Here is an 18,129-nt window from a genome sequence, read left to right on the forward strand (position 1 = left end):
CTAGGGTCGGAGAGTAAATCACTCATGGGTTCCTCGATAGAGGCCCCTCGAAATTCAATTTATTTAACGGTGGTACGAAAAAACTAAATCTGTAGGATCTTAGAGAGATTTTAACCTCATAACTGCGCTTCATTGCTAACTGGAAAAACTGTTCGCGTTCAGATGAATGTCGTTATACAGAACACCCTTTGAATTTATGCAAACCAAAGCCATTTTTGTACAGCAAGTAGCGGGACTTTATACCGATGACCTGTTGCCACAGCTGACTGATGTCCCGCTACTGACGTTGCTTTACTCAAGTCGACGATTATTATGCTTTCTGATTACAAGTCTACATTCTGTTACTGAGTCGATGATATTTTAGATGCTCTAAGAGACAGTCAAATGAAAATGAGACAGGTTAAGAAAGGTAAGGGAAATGTTTATTATTTCAAAAGTAATCGCCATAATTTTTGATGCATTTATGCCACTGTGAGACAAGATGGTCAGTGCCTTCATGGAAAAATCTTTGCGCTTGCCTATGGGATCATGATTGTACCCAGGCGTGCACCTCATCATCCGAAGCAAACCGACGGTCATATATGTCTTTCTTCTTGGCCCCAAAAATGTGGAAATCGCGTGGGGAGAGATCGGAACTGTATGCATAATGTGTAAGGGTTTGCCAGCGAAACGTGTGCAGCGTAGTCGTAACAACTTCGTCAACATGTAGGCGGGCATTATCGTGCAACAGGATGATACCATCCGTCTGCGTTTCTGGGAATTCAGACTTGATGGCGCGCTACAATTTTTGCATTGCGTCCATTTGCCGCTGTGCATTGATAATGGCGCCGTGTTCCAGAACTCAATGAGCAACGGACCCTTGCAGTCAAAGAAAACGGTCATCATGACTTTTTCGGAGCTGGCGTGCACGGATTTGGTTGTTTTCAAAGGGGTTGAGTCCATATACCCCCATTGTAGGCTCTGACTCGCCTTCCGCCTCAAAATGAAGACACCATGATTCATCTCTCGCGACAGTACGCGACGGTAAACGATATTCTTCGTCGACGATACCGTTCCAAGTTTTTAAATGATCACACCGCTATGATCTGTGTTGTTGTTTATTTAATTACCACCTAGGTTTGTACCTTTTATGCCATTGTCAAGTGATCAGCACCATGAGAGAACTCACCGGTGAAGCCGCCGCAGTAGAGCTCGTTGTCGTTGTAGTTGACGGGTGTCAGGTAGCCGAACCTCCACATGGAATTCCGGGCAGGCGGGTCCATGAGACGGGCGTGCGCCTCCACTCCAGGCTGCAGAGCCACCTGCGGGAGAGAGACATCCACCCTCCGTAAGCAATAGACCCGCTGGGACAGGTCGTGCAAAGTTCAGCGCGAGCGTCACTCCGGACAGCTGCCGAGTGATAAGGCCTCTAACGTCGCTTCTCTACAGCACACCAACAGTTATCATTTTTGCAACATTCTAATCATCATTACATCTTACCATAAGTGACAAATTTACGACGTACGACGTCAATCACAATTTCCTTGTACTTACCAAGAAAGGCCAGTAATTCATTTGCGATCGGGCTCTTCATTTACCAATATTCTTCCTTGCTTGTATACTACGTTAACACTTAGACGGCACATGGATCTTCAGTAATAAGCATACATCGGGTGGTTAAAATGAAACATCCCCTAGCCGGCCGCGGTGGTCATGCGGTTCTAGGCGCTTCAGTCCGGAGCCGCGGGACTGCTACGGTCGCAGGTTCGAATCCTGCCTCGGGCATGGATGTGTGTGATGTCGTTAGGTTAGTTAGGTTTAAGTAGTTCTAAGTTCTAGGGGACTGATGACCTAAGATGTTAAGTCCCATAGTGCTCAGAGCCATTTGAACCATTTGATTTGAAACATCCCCTATTTAATACGTTATAGCAAGGAAACTAATTACAGTACGAGTACCAGACTTGTTAGAATTCATGCCTAGAGTATGGGGTCCATGATTTCCGTGCGTCATGTTGACACCGTTCAGTTCCAGCTCTGCCAGCCAGGTGCCGTGATCAGTCATCGTGATTCATAGTCTCACACACCTGACCAGTCGCAGTGCACTTGTTGGCGTGTCAACATGAGCTTGGACAAAAGGAAAGGGGCATTGTGGTGAAGCTCTGTTATCAAAACAGCGGCAATGCTGCAGCTGCATTTGAGAATATCGCCGGCTGAAAGGATTACGGAAGGGTCCTCTTTCTCCACCTGCTGTGCGGAGCACGATGAAGAAGGTCGAATCAACTGGAGAATCGGGCGTCGCTCCAGGAAGAGGCCGACTACCGGTTGCACCACAGGTGGCTGATGAAATCGCTGTTGCTATGGCAGACAACGCTGGGCGCAATTCCCGATCGTCAGGCAGCGAGCGTGCTATGTCACGGCAGTTGAACATCCCGTGGTATACTGTAAGGAAGGTGCTTCGAACCATTCTCAAATGGTATCCGTACAAGATACATATTGTACAGGAGCTTGCACCACAGGACGCACAACGACGTGTTAGCTTCGCTCTCCACTTTCTCGCAACGACTGAAGCTGACGAGGGCTAGCCCCGGACAGTCCTTTGACAGACGAAGCTCATTTTCCTCTGATGGGTGAGGTGATCACACAAAATTGCCGAGTATGGGGATCTTCACTTCCAGTCACTGTGCATGAGGTTCCTCTGTATGGTGAACGTGTCACCGTATGGTGTGGATTCACGGCTACGTTCATCATTGGCCAATTCTTTTTTTAGCGGATTGCCGCTCAAGGACCAAAGACGTGCAGTGTGACTGGCCAACGTTACTGTGATATGCTTCGCCAGCATGTCACATCCGCCCTACAATATAGAGACGCATTGAACTCAACAGTTCTCATGCAAGATGGGGCCCCACGGCACATCGCTCGTGAAGTTCACCTGTTTCTCCCAAACATATTTGGGAACGATCGAATTATCAGCCGATCGTTTCCAAATGTTTGACCGGTACGATCACCTGATCTCACTTCCTGTGATTTCCGGTCGTGGAGCTACGTGAAGGGCAGGGTTTAACAGCGGAACATTCACACATGTTCTGATCTGAAGCGTAGCATATCAACAGAGGTAGCCAGAATATCTGGGAATATGCTTTGGTCTGCTGTACTGAATGCAATGCTGCATTTTCAAATTCTTCTGGACACCGAAGGGAGCCATACCGAATGGCTCTCTAAGCACTATGGGACTTAACATCCGAGGTCATCAGTCCCCTAGACTTAGAACTACGTAAACCTAACTAACCTAAGGACATCACATACATCCATGCCCGAGGCAGGATCCGAACCCGTGACTGTAGCAGCAGCGCGGTTCCAGCGGCCGGCGGAGTCATATTGAGTTCCTTTTGTAGCAGTAATGATACCGGCATGTAATAGTATGATGTACTGTAGCAGCACATTAAAAGTGTTTCAATTGAATTGATTCTACACTGTTTCTCTTTCTCATGTCCTTGACATTAACGCTACCATGTTTGGGTCTCGGACGGCAAATATTTTCCGTGTTGGCACGTGTTAAATAGAGAAAGTTTAATTATAACCACGCTGTACTACGCTATACAGGAGGAGGAAGGTAAGATGCGCCACCCCAAATATACCAATTATGAATAAGTAGGCGTATTTATAAATTATTTATACGAAAGTAACTTTTAATTTTGAATAATTAAATAACTTACAGAAATGTTTGGTATAACACTGCCTGAGTGTAGCTTCAAGTTTTATTTACAAATGTTCAATGTTTTGTAACACGACAAATGTTCCACCTGTAATCGGTTTGCTGCCATATCCTATACGCAAGACTTGCTGTATGGTGGGAGCTGCTTGTGTTATCCGTTGTCGCAGCTCTTCGACGTTTTCCAGAAGCGGAGGAACGAACACTCTTTCTTTAATGTGTAACCCCATAAACAGAAGTCTATTGAGGTTCAGTTAGGTCATCGTGGTGGCTAGGTCATTATTCCAACACGTCCAGTCCAAGTCGGCTCATTATTACCGAGATACTCGATAACTTCACCATGATCTCGTGTCACACGATGTTGGAAAATTAATTATATGCCCAAGTCCTGTTGTAACCGCGGCATTAAATAATGTTCAAGCATGTCCAAGTACGATATGCCATTTATAGATGACTCGGCGAGAAAGATAAGATACCTGTGATATACAGCCAGTTTCGGTGGAACGATAGTAGCAAATGATAGCAGTTTTTGTTTGAGGTCGTGGCTTGCGATATTTAGCCCTGAATTGTCTCTGAACTGTAGAAGCGGATTTGGATTCATGAAACCATAAACAACACTGCGCACACTCTGCAGCGTTATACGACTCCATGATGACATTTGTAATAACTCACTCGCACAAGCCATCTAGCGGGAACGTCGGGAAATAACAGTGTTAGGTGGAAATAAAACTGGCATTCAATACAGTATCAAACATTTCTGTAAAGTATTTACCCTTCTCAAAATGAAAGATAACTTTTGTATAACCAATTTATAAATATTCCGTATATCGAAGTGTAGTTTTTGGTCCATTATAGCAGATAATATGGTGAAGTACGAGATTTTCGGAAATGATTATCAACATTTACAGCTGACAACTTGTGAAACCGACTTTATTTTTGATGGCATTATATATTAATTCCAGTGCTATTGGAAAAACATCCTCCACACCTACAAATCCTTAATCCACCCCATCCTCTGTTATGCCAGTCCTGCCTGGATAATCCACCCCCTTCAAATTCTATAAGTCCCTCCAGATCCTCGAGCGCCATGCCCTCTGCCTCACCTTCAGTATACACCTCCCATCCCACATATGGATCATGTACGACCTTATTACTTTCCACCATCTGCTCCTTTTCCTCGAACGTATCTGCGTCCTCTACACCTCCCGCTGACTTGATCCCCCTCATCACCTGTTTGCTACTCTCTTGTCCAACCCCCACCCTCTGCCGAGCCTTTACCGTTGTGTCCCCCCTACCCTCCACCTCTACACCCTTCATCTCCTTTCCCAAGGTGGTTTCCATCGACTCCTCCTCCTGGATGATGCCCTCTCTCCCTCCAGTTATCCCTCCTATCAACTCTTATCCTCACCTCCCTCTGCCTACGTTTGTCCTTTTCCTGGTCTCCCTCTTCCCCCCCCCCCCACCTCCCATTCTGTTTTTTTTTTCCCTCTTCCCACGTACATTCTCTTTGACTCCCTTCTCTCCCCAGAGTCCTTTTGCATTCCCCTCCTCTGCCTTTCTCCACTACCTCTCATGTCTGCCCTGCTCCTCCCCCCCCTTATGACTCCTCTCCCTCCGTCGGGTCCTCCCCCTCCCCACTTCGTTTCTCCTCTCCTCTCCCCTTTTTTTCCCCTCATCTGTCCAGGTCCCACGCTTCTGACCTTGGCTGTGGTGCGTCATCTTCATGCCAACTTTTTAGTGCAGTGTTTTAAGTGAGTGTTAAGTGTTGCACGTCTTTTCCGAAGTGTTGCAAGCAAATATCATATTATCGCTGGGTGTGATTTTTTATATCACTTGCGAACAGAAACCAGACTGTCGCTGTGTTTTTTATAATTGTCTGTCTACTATTTTACCTGTCTACTTCCTGTGTATTTTATTAGCATCGCCAACCCTTTGTTTTGTGTTTTAACTCCCACAATTTTCCGCCATTTTACAATTTAAGTCACCGTTTTTATCACCTGCTTTTATTGTTTATTATCTTCTTCTTGTGTTTCAAAAATTCTGTAGGCTGAAGAGCGGCGTACTAAGCTGCTTCCAGCCCGCCCCCTTCAGGGGGAATCGAAACTCAATAATGGAAAAAAAATTGGAAAAAAAACATCCAAGAGGGCTTCAGTGACATACCATGTGTGGAACTTGGTCATTTACTAACAAGATAACAACGCCGAAAACCCTTATCCATCCGAAAGGATGAGACATGCCACAGACGTCTGCCCTACCGAAATGAAAGGAAACACAAAGTTCAGGTATAGTTCGTATGTTGCTGACATTGTCATATCAAGTGCTCAAAAATGTTACGTCGAGTACTGATAGCTGGTATAAAGTGATGCCGGACAGAGAATACTGCACTTCAGACTCAAACAGCACAGGCCCGTTCTATACAGCATTTAAAGTCTCACGAGTTTCCATGCAGAAACCTTACTGTACAGAAATTGACGTACGGTCTTCTGCCGGCGTTGTATGTCTTAGATTATGCGACGGATAATTATCATATTTTTCGCATTTTACAAATGACATTATACGACCCCGTAAGCTGCTGCTAACACCCGATAATTGTCTTTGATCGAAACCGTGGCACTTCAAAGAATAATTTAAACAGCAGCTAATAGTGTTTTGTAAGTGTTATATAAGTGTTATATAAGTTTATAAGAGCTGAAGAGCACAAAAAATGAAATATAAAGATGGTACTGCACGATAGAAGGTTAGGTTAGGTTAGTGTTTTGTAACGTCCCGTCGACAACGAGGTCATTAGAGACGGAGCGCAAGCTCGGGTTAGGGAAGGATGGGGAAGGAAATCGGCCGTGCCCTTTCAAAGGAACCATCCCGGCATTTGCCTGAAACGATTTAGGGAAATCACGGAAAACCTAAATCAGGATGGCTGGAGACTGGATTGAACCGTCGTCCTCCCGAGCACGATAGAACCAAACAAGGTTATAACTGTAGATATACACGGTGTCTCTCCTAAGTGTAGTAATGCGCTTTCTCTGATGTTTTGGCAGATATGTGGAATTTCATTTTTGCAACGTGTAGCTGGAGTCAGTCCAAACGAATACGGCTCATCACGTCTTCATGCGACGCCCAGTGCCGATAGAAAGCGTTGGTTTCTTTCCCGTTACAAACAAAATGATTTTTAAAGTGGAATTTTACGTGCCCATTCGACAGAGCTATTCGACAGAACAGTCCAAAATTAGTCTTGTGTGATGTTCCTTTTATCGATGTGAATTAACAGCGACATCAAAACACGAAAAATAGCGACCACTCCATCAGCAACAGCAGCGCCCTGACCCACGCTGACTGCTGCAGCCTTGCAGAAGTAGCTCCTGGGGTACTTCATATTCTTCGTATTTTACTGTTCCTGTCACACATATGGATAAAAGATGTAACGCAATAGAGCTAGACTAATCTGGGATAGATTTGTCAAATGGGCACCTAAAATTCCAAATCAAAAATCATTTTGTTTGTAATGGGAAACAAACCAATGCTGACTCCGACTACACGTTCCACAAAATAAATTGCAGATATCTGCCAAAACGCTGTAGAAAATTCGCATGACGACGCATAGTAGAGACACCCGATATATGCAGTCTAGACGGTCAATAAAAACTTTGTTTTACAACTACTTATTTTGATTTCACCTATAGATAAATGTTCGGAGGTGTTATGTGTGGTAAGAGGACAAACCATTTTGTGTTTCCCTAAAGGGCGATCCAATTATATCCAAATATTCTATTAAGAAAGTACGAAATCGTCTGTGCAGACAGGGCAGGATACTCATTATGTTGGTACCTCGCTGACTGCTTATGTGCCTCACCATAGCTGCGACAACATACTAAATATTGTAGTTAAATGCACGGACTAGTGCTGCTGCCGGCAAAAAGAGGCTCCCGCTGCGAGTTTGAATATGTTTGTTTCAGTTGGCGTTTTACCCGCCTAGAGCTCGAAGCGGTTCTGTTATATGTCACTCAATCTTACTGTACCAATCGTCCGTAGCAAACTTTTCGCAAACGTCTCGGCACAAAATACAAAGTGTACGTGTGGAGCAACGAGTTTTCTTGAAAACAGAAGAGAACTGCTACACGATCTAGTACCTTGTTAAGGGAAATGTGCGGAAATGAAGGTTTATCGCAAACACAAGCTCGTCACTGGTTCGAAAAGTTTATGAAGGCACTTGAAACGACCGAAGGCGATCCTCGTTCTGGACTACCGTGAACATCAAAAAACACTGAGAAAATGCGTAAAACTGATTCGTGCAAATCCTTGTCTGACTGTCCGAGGTCTTGCTGAAATCTCAGGAATGAACAGAGGAAGTCTACGTTAAATTTTGTGTGAATCATTCAACATGCACAAAGTTTGTCCAAAAATGATGCCATTGTGCCCGCCGATACCATCTTGTCCGTAAAGGCATTCTTTTCGAAATACATCACCATGTTGGACCATCCACCATAATAGAACGACCTATCAGCGTGTTGGACCACCCCACCCCACACAGTAGCACGACCTGGCCCACTATGAGTTTTTTCATTTACTTAAGTCAAATCAGCGCTTATGGGGACAAGATTTGACAGCGTGAAAGCGGTGGAAGTAAAAGTTGACAGAAGCGGACTTCAGCACTGCTCTGAAGGAAAATTCGTATGGAGCGTTGATGGGATCGCCCAGGAGGGTGCTCAATAAATTTTTTTGGCAACACCAGTCCGGTTATTTAACTGACACATCTCATATCTGTTAGGAACGGTAGATACCTGCCATATCAATGAAACAGGTAACAAGGATGCGATTGTTCAAAATCTCTCACGTTGATAGAACAAAGTCGTCAACGGAGGATTAACGAACGCTGGCCTGGAAAATCAGCCAGCATGACTGAGGTTTCAAATTGTTGTCCTCGCCGTTTCAGGGGAAATCGGGCGTTAGTCCCTCATTTATGACTCACGAGATATGACAAACGAACAGTTAAAATATGGTAACGCACAGAACCAACGCTTCTACCGCTCACAGACAGACGGTGCACACGGTTTCCTTCCCTTAGGTTAACTGATAGCTACGGGGACAAGAAAGGGAACACAGGCATAAGACTAACGATAAGTTTTCCAGATGGAAACAGCGAACTCTGTACGTCGGAATTAACGCTGACAAAGAGAGATTTCATTCTTTATTCTTCCAGGTTCTTTGCAAACTTCTTACTATTTGCAGACACTGATTGTGTCTGGCATTGTCAAGACACAACCGCATAGTTCCTCCAAACACGTTGGACACATTCGCCATATGTGAAAACCACATCCACTGTTTTTACTGACGTATACACTGTGAAAGACTGATAAGTTTCACGAACGGGCTGTCTGTTCACTGCAACAGCAGAGCGTAGATTATTGAGCTTTAATCGCAGTGGTAAATGTACATGTCTTATATGAATTACGTATTTCCTTCTATCTGGTACAACAGCCTGATGATGGGACCATAGTGTCCGGCATTATTATCTTGGTATTAGTTGATCAAGTCCCACACATGTTGTGTCGTTCAAATCCTCTTTAGAATGCACATGAAATGTCTCGCTTATTTGGCTTCTTTATTGTTGTTTGTTTTATTATTTTATCGCACTTTTACTCCCAGCCTGAGACCAATTTCAAGATTTGCATGTTATTAGCTGATTAGTTCCAGTTCTGGTATGATAGCTGCACTTGCTGTTTGACTTCTTTATACCATTTTTGTAGAGGCACTATGAACCATATGTAAACATTTAGGGGCTATTTTTGTATCAATGGATTCATTAATGTATTACATGTTGCTCTTGTACTTCTTTAGCACCACAGCAATATGCTGCATGCATACTATTGTCACTAGCAGATTATCCTATAGTTATAAGTATGTACTATTTTTATCTTTAAACTTTTAAACTTTTTGTTCTTGAATTTTAATGTTCTTATCTAACTTCTACTTTCTTGTGGTGTGTTTATCTGTACAGCCTTCTCAAGAAGGGCTCTAAGTCCTTAAACGTTAAGGAAATGAAACTAATTTTTGCAACTGTTTGCTGATTACTTTGATTTTTAAAACGTATATAATTTCATTAAAATGCCGGTCTCACACTTCGGCACTAAAAACGTTAAAAAGTTCGTCTGTTAGATAGTTCGCATTATTGTCCGCAATAGTTTTGCGATTATATTTTGGGTGGCCTATTTTAGCTGCCTCTCCCAGTATAAAATGTAATATGCCAACAATGTGGATAGTGCCAAAAAATTAGGTTAAAATATTTGTGTAAGTGCAAACAAAATGTACGCAAAATTTCTGGCAGAGGGAATAACTTCTCAATCATTTAAAAGTGAAACTGGTTTATTACTACTGCAGTCACCAGTTCAATTTTCTCCTAAGTAAAGTCAAGACAATGACTTGCGTACCTGAAAAAATTTTAGGAACCAAAAAATTTCGACAACCAGCTAAGCTCTACAGAGAAAACGTGAAATTTTAATTTAAAACTGTTAGCTTTTAAGAAACATTATAATATACTTCTTTCGGTAATGCTCAGATCTCTAGTTATCAATCGGTCACAGACTTTCACAATTTGAAATGTGTCATTCTAGAACATTCTAAATGTGTCTATACGCTCACAATTAAAAGCTGTTCACTTTTTTTTATACTTTCGCCTAATTTGGCGTCCATGCATCTGCCAATTACAGAAGTATTGTCAACATATAACATTAAAGTTACCGTAGTTTTTATTGTCATTTCTGGCGGCCCTTTAACAGGAAGGTGAGTTTTCCAAACTACTCTCATTTCCGCCCATAATATGCCAAAATATGCTGCAGACGGGGTTGTGGCACAATAGGAACCTCAGGACTCATAGATTGGAGAAGTCGGTGTCAGGCTTCATCCATTGACTTAATTGTAGACGTGGTAAACAAAGACAAAACTGTCATATTTGCAGCCAGCATTCGACTAAACGATGAGGCAGAGGAAGCAATAACGGCCCAGCAAAAGGATTCTATTGCACCGAGTTTCTGAAGATATCCCTTGGAACTAAACAGTAAGTAAACTACGCACCTGAAGCAACAGCAACACGACGGCCAGGACCTTATGGTGCCGACAGCTATGGAGGTGCATCGTGGTTCCTGAAATCGCAGAAAATGATTGCTTAGTAAATGACAGAATATGAAGGACAATTTTATGAAAAATTACAACATAAAATTGATAAAAGGCATGACGCACAGTCTTAAATATATTTTTTGACAGCACGTATTGGAATTAAATTAATGAACAGTTTCGATATTTAACTGATAAGAAACATTATCTCAGAATATAAACTGGAAAAATCTTGATAATACAGTTCATTACCGCCTCTGGTCAGTGGTCACTCACACCAGTTACACAATGCCAATGAGTACAGTTGAGGGAGGAAGATGAAAGGAGATTCGGACTTTCGATTCCATCGTCATCGAGATCTTTGCCGAGAACGCCACCTTATAATTCGAAAGCAGAAGGTAATATGGGAACATTATGTGCAAGATGTATGAGACATGGGGAACTCTCAAACATGAAGAAGCCTGTAATAACTGCAACCACAAAGAAGGCAGGAGGCGACAGATGCGAATACTACAGAAACATCAGTTTAATGGCACGAATTTTTTACAGAGGGGTGGAAAAACTGATAGAAGCGGACCTCAGGAAGATCAGCTTCGGTTCCGCAGAAATTTAGCAGTGCGCAAGGCAATGCTGACTCCACGAGTTGTGTTAGAAGATAGGTTGCAGAAGGGCAAACCTACTTTTAGAGTATTTGTAAATTTAGAGAAAGCATTTAACAATGTTGACTGGACAACAGTCTTTGAAATACCGAAGATATCAGGCATAAAATGCAGGGATACAGGGAACGAAAGGCTATTTCCAGTTAGTACAAACAGCGGAATGTTGTTACATGGTGGAAGAAAAGGGAAGTTGTCGTTGGAAAGGAGTGAGACAGGGTTGTAGCTCATCCTCGATGTTATTCAACCTGTACGTTCAGTATGCAGTGAGAGAAGACAAGGAGGAATTTGGAAATGGAATTAGAGTTTAAAGAGAACAATTAAAAGCTTCGAGGTTTGCCAGTGACACTAATCCTGCCATGTACAGCGAAGAAGTTGGAAAGGTGTTCCATCAGTAATCTTCCAAACGTCCGCCCCCGGTAGCTGAGTGGTCAAGTTCACTGACTGTCAATCCTAAGGGCCCGGGTTCGATTCCCGGCTGGATTGGAGATTTTCTCCGCTCAGGGACTGGGTGTTGTGTTGTCCCAATCACCATCATTTCATCCCCATCGACGCGCAAGTCGCCGAAGTGGCGTCAAATAAAAAGACTTGCACCCGGCGAACGGTGTACCCGTCAAGAGGCCCTAGTCACACGACATTCATTCATTCATCCTCCAGACGAAAGAACAGGATGAAAAGACTGAACGCCTATGATCACGCGATCACTTTGCTTAAATTTCCTTTGTATGTCATTCGTAAAACATCAAGGTGGCATTAGAATCGCTTTATACTTGAGTTACTGAAGTTCACTGTTTTCCCGGCTGCATTAAGCAAGAAGAATTGCGTTTTTATACGACTGTTGTAAATTCAAAAGCGTCCCTTTAACGCTAAGTACTGACTCTGACACCTTGCCCATTACTTGTTCTACTAGCATGACTCTTTCGCGGATCTCTCTCTCTCTCTCAGTCTGATTGCGTGAGAACTGAAAATCTAAATAATATTATGAAGTATTTTCGCTCATTACTTTGCTAACTTATTTGCAGCTGTACAGTTTTACTCTTCCGGGTAAAGGTAAGTGTAACACACTTTTCTCTAGAAAATTGTTATTCAATTCCATATTAACTGAGTAATACTGCCAGATACCCTATTCTATGAATTAAAAATAAGAGACATTGAAGCTTAATGGAAGACGCTTTCAGTTGCACTATTATGGGTAATACCTGGGGACTTCAAAAAGTAAGCTAATCATAGGCCAGGTAACTTTTATTGAATGCCACCCTACACTTCAAAGTGGTTCACTTCAAAGTGGTTCAGATATGTGACACTCTTTTCTAAACATTGCTGGCGAGTCTGTGTAAATAAAGGTCGGAACGTTCTACCAATCGTTCCACCCCTCGATGACAGGAATCCGCTCCTTGCTCACGGAGCTGAGCTGTTCGGAAACAGCTGTGTGAACTTATTCATCGATGAAAAATCTTTTCTTCCCCCCCCCCCCCCCCACGATGTTCTTTAGCTTGCCGAAAAGATGGCATTCGCTTGGTGCAAGACATGGATTGTATGGCGGGTGTCTTCAAACATCCCATCGCAAACGTTAAAGCGAAGCTTGTGTACGTACGAGCCGAGTGAGGTGTTGATTGCTTAATTTTCCACGTCTCATGCTCTTTACGTTTTGCCCACAAGAATCGTGCTGTCCCGCGTACTTCAGTGTTGGAGTTTGTTTCCAGTTGCCGCTTTAGTTCATCTTGTGATGAACTTCTTATCCGTACCGGACCAGAACTGTGTCTACAGGAAACCTTGAACATGTACTCCCTTCTGACAATTGCTCCACTTTTCTTTCTTAATCACCTTAGCGTGGGACGACATGTGTAACTTATTTTCTGAACCCCTTAAGAATACCAGCAAAGGCTTTGTAAAAGTAATCCCCTCAGCAGTTACCTGATGATATTTATAAAATGCATGGTAAACTTAGAACAGGATGTTTGAGCGGAGATTTGAAGTCTGTTCCTTCCAAATACGACTACAGTGTCTAACATGCATGCATGTCAAAAGGAAATCTGCATCGTAACTCAGAGTAACACAGGCACTGTAAATCATAAACCACATTACTTGGTGATAAGTTTTCCACAGGTGTTACACTGATACATGATATATTTCTCTTTTCGTGTCCAGACCACATTGAATGTAAGTTTCCAGTAATCTTCTTTGGTAAGGCTAAAATTGTGTTTTTCTGATTTACAGATTCTTCTGAATATAAGTCAAGCGAAAAATGTCCCAGGATCTGTTTTCTTTTTTTTTTTTTTTTTTGCGGTCTTGTTTGTTGTCCTCGGCGTTACTTCTTATCACTCTGTTAGGAGATGTTATCGAGCTATTTTCGGAATCATAATAATCCTACCATTTTGTAATGATTCGCCATTTCGTGGTATTCAATTCTACCCCGTTAATCTAATCCTGTTTTGAGCATTGACATCTAAAAATCTTAGTTCCCAGCCTAATCCAGCTCTGCAGTTGACGTTATGGAAGTGACGGCGTTCTCCTACTCCTGTATGACGAATTATATTCTGACTACGATTCTTTCCTATTTCAGTTAATCTGGCCCCCAGGGTAACATCCGACGGTCTGGTTATAAACCAACGAGTCAAAATATTATGACCACCTGTTTAATAGAGTGTTGGTCCACTATAAAAACAAAATATAGCAGCTATTCTGCTTGGTATGGATTCTATAAATCCTTGACAGGATCCCAGAAGTATGTGGCACATTATGTCTACGCACAGGTCAAGCAGTTACCGCAAATTACGGGATAGTGGTTTACGGGCACGCAGCTAGGACCTGATGTGTTCCAATGGTTACAGATCAGGCACAATTTGCTGACCAAGACATCGGTATGAGTTCAATGTAATGGCCCTCGAACCACTTCAGCACGATTCTGACCTTGCAACACGGACAGTTATTCGAATGGAAGATGTCATCGCCATAGGGGGAGACTTCAAGCATAAAGCGATGCAAGTGGTCCGCAATAATGTTCACGTAATTCACTGATGTCATTGTGCCTTCGATTACCACCACAGACCCCTTGGAAGTCCAATTCAGTGTACCCCATAGCATAATTTCGCTCTCACCTTCCTGCATCTCTGACGTTTCTATTGATCCACGGAGAAAGTGATGCTGTGGTCACTGCACTGATGATACCGTTGGATCAACACAAGAACCCGTAGTGGTCGTGTGATGTGGAGCTCCATGTTCATCAATGGCCTTAGAACAGTGTGCTCTGAAACATTTGTGTCTGTACCAACACTGTAACATATCGTCATATTGTCACAGATCGCTGCCTACCCTGGATTACACAGTGATTGATCCTCCTATCTCGACGATTTATGATCAGATGTGGTCGTCCAGTACCATACGGTCTACTCGTTATTTCACCATCCTTCAGCCACTTTTCATAGGTACCCACGACAGTAGCACACCCAACAGGCGATCATCTTCGCCGTTTCAGAGGTTCTCGTTTCCTGCCGCAGCGCCATGACAACGTGTCGTTTGTCAAAACTGCTTATATCACTTGATTTCCATGTTTGTGGCGCGTATGTTCACTATGACTGCCCATTCGTCTCTGTTCCGTGCACATTCTTTCCTTAATGTGCCATGTGCCCACAACACCACCAGGAGGCATTCAATCTCGCGGTGGGTAGTGGTCACAATGTTTCGGCTCATCAATGTATGCACGAAGCTCTTTCTAGGTCATAGGCTTTGATTGGTATTATGTTGGTTGTAAACATCTAGGGTCGGACATCTGCTTCTTCCTTTCATTCTCCCAGATAACACTTCTTCTTACATCTAAACGAGCACCCCCAGCTAAACGGTATCTTCTGGTCATTGAGATGCTACACATTCATCGGCCGCAAAACTTGAGTTCACGGCCCAACTCACGGGGCTGGCCGATGTGGCCGAGAGGTTCTAGGCGCGTCAGTGTGGAACCGCACGACGGCTACGCTCGCAGGTTCGAATCCAGCCTCGGGCATGGATGTGTGTGATGTCCTTAGCTTAGTTAGGTTTAAGTAGTTCTAAGTTCTAGGGGACTGATGACCTCAGATGTTAAGTCCCATAGTGCTCAGAGCCATTTGATTTGAACTCACGGTCGCCATACGTCGACGATTTGGGTTATCTTCTCACTGAGTCCCAATCAATCTTTTTTAATATTCAGTTTCTGATCTTTCCATTCAGTTCCCCTCACTGATACTCGTAGAGAGCACTACGAAGGAGTGAAACAAAATTTCAGTTTTTTCTGACACACATCTGGTCTTATTTACGTACGTCTTTTCAGGCTTTTATTAGAGCGAGTAGTACTTTTTCTACTCTTGTTTATAAATATGTATAGTTACAAAGTTTTGTGTAGGCAGCAGTACAGACAGTTCATTCCCTGAGAATGAACTATTAGATCGCGTATAAACGGCGTTTTCATGTAGATAAAAAGCGTTCAGTTTGTTACACTTCCTTGTAGAACGAACAGTGTTGCGATATTCCACCCATGCGAGATGTCTGACGCGGTTTCGTAGTTCCCAACAACCGAGATGCCCATGCCTTGCGCAGGGTTTTAATACGATCTTAGTAGAAGAGGATCATAATAAAACTTGTTAAACGCGTGTCAGCTTTATTATGCAAACGGTCGCGATACGCCCCATCTGCCAGCCACAGACGTCGTTCTTCTCGCTCAGGCCGGCAGAGAATGCGGCCCATGGGATTGCTGCTCGGTTGAAGTTTCCCATGCCAGACGACCACCTGTCTCCAGCAAACACGTCCGGGATGAGGACGTCAACCTCTCGCGCCATTACGTCACCCCCACCCACACAGCACGATCGTTCTCTCACCTCGGCAGCCCATCATTTACCGATCACATTTTACGGCTGCACCCTCGCTGCCTGCGGTCACGCAACGAAGATGGCGAAGAAATGAGCTGTCAGTCCCCACTATTCGCTCGTACGGTGTCCCTCGGCGCTTTCAGACATTCTGCAAGGTCAAATACCACAACGGCGATTCATATCTCGCTGTATTATCGTTCACTTCACTATCCGTGATATCCTAAATAATTTGTTGATTCATGAAGTTCGCTGTAAATATCGAGTAATAAATTGACGTAAGACACCCTGAATGAGAAATTTTTCTTTTCGATATTTTGCTTGCTTCTTTTGTGTAGGGAATAAGCAACTGTGTTTGTTACACGTGTGTGTGACTTCACCTACACCGTCAGACAGCGACATAATCTTCTCGAACCTCCAGCGATCTCCTATTGTAACAGAAAAATGTGTCCTGTATCTTATCGTTTGATAGCAATCGTCTTGAAATACTGCAGTATGACTGTAACATGAACTTACCTTCCGGAAATCCTATGAGACTCTAATTTATATCGCTGAGAGCTCATTTCTGATTAAAAATCGTTTAATTAATCTGCAAAAGGCTTCAACTGCATCATTCCTTCTCGTAGGTAGAAACTAACACGTGATAGGCAATTACATAGGAGAACTGTGGAGTTTAGACCATTTTTTCCAGAAATGATAAATTTGAATCACAAATAAATGTAAAGAAAACGTACGTACGTCAGTCTTCTGTTAATTCTTTGATTTTTCGTGCACTTCAAAATTTCTCGTATTCCTAAATTGTTCACAACACGTCAGGGGGCATATTTGCATGTCTAGATAATCTAAGATCTTTGTAAAATGCAAATTTTTTCGAAATTAGTATGGCAAATAGCCGTGAATATAGACGAAGTTAAAATTAGGAACATTTCCAACTATGCATGGTATTTTGGCCACCGGATGCCAATTAATATCTGAAAAGTTTTCCTATTGGGAAGAAACTCTTCTGATACACAGTGGCAATTAAAGCACATGTTGTTGTTGTTGTTGTTGTTGTTGTGGTCTTCAGCCCAGAGACTGGTTTGATGCAGCTCTCCGTGCTACTCTATCCTGTGCAAGGTTCTTCATCTCAAAGTACCTACTGCAAACTACATCCTTCTGAATCTGTTTAGTGTATTCTTCTCTTCGTCTCCCTCTACGATTTTTACACTCCACACTGCCCTCCGTTACTAAATTGCTGATCCCTCGATGCCTCAGACTATGTCCTACCAACCGATCCCTTCATCTAGTCAAGTTGTGCCACAAATTTCTCTTCTCACCAATTCTATTCAATACCTCCTCATTAGTTATGTGATCTACCCATCTAATCTTCAGCATCCTTCTGTAGCATCAGATTTCGAAAGCTTCTATTCTCTTTTTGTCAAACTTATTTACCGTCCACATTTCACTTCCATACATGGCTACACTCCATACAAATACTTTCAGAAACGACTTCCTGACACTTAAATCTATACTCGATGTTAACAAATTTCTCTTCTTCAGAAACGCTTTCCTTGCTATTGCCAGTCTACATTTTATATCCTCTCTACTTCGACCATCCTCAGTTATTTTGCTCCCCAAATAGCAAAACTCATTTACTAATTTAAGCGTCTCATTTCCTAATTTAATACCCGCAGCATCACCCGATTTAATTCGACTACATTCCATTGTCCTCGTTCTGTTTTTGTTGATGTTCATCTTATATCTTCCCTTCAAGACACTGTCCATTCCGTTCAGCTGCTCTTCCAGGTCCTTTGCTGTCTCTGACAGAATTACAACGCCATCGGCGAACCTCAAAGTTTTTATTTCTTCT

The 18,129-nt window shown here is 43.0% G+C and overlaps 1 protein-coding gene across 2 annotated transcripts in view; it reads right to left on the minus strand.

Annotated features, from left to right (window-relative positions):
* Positions 1-18,129, minus strand: part of LOC126259328 (uncharacterized) — a 415,173-nt gene that overhangs the window by 39,682 nt on the left and 357,362 nt on the right. For both annotated transcript variants that reach the window (XM_049956025.1, XM_049956034.1), the window contains 2 exons: positions 10,754-10,821; positions 1,169-1,301 (listed from right to left, as the gene is read on the minus strand). In XM_049956025.1, the coding sequence (XP_049811982.1) occupies positions 1,169-1,301; positions 10,754-10,821 (201 nt within the window). The remainder of the gene's footprint in view (positions 1-1,168; positions 1,302-10,753; positions 10,822-18,129) is intronic.

Source organism: Schistocerca nitens, chromosome 1 (genome assembly GCF_023898315.1).
Source record: "Schistocerca nitens isolate TAMUIC-IGC-003100 chromosome 1, iqSchNite1.1, whole genome shotgun sequence".
Lineage (NCBI taxonomy): Eukaryota > Metazoa > Arthropoda > Insecta > Orthoptera > Acrididae > Schistocerca > Schistocerca nitens.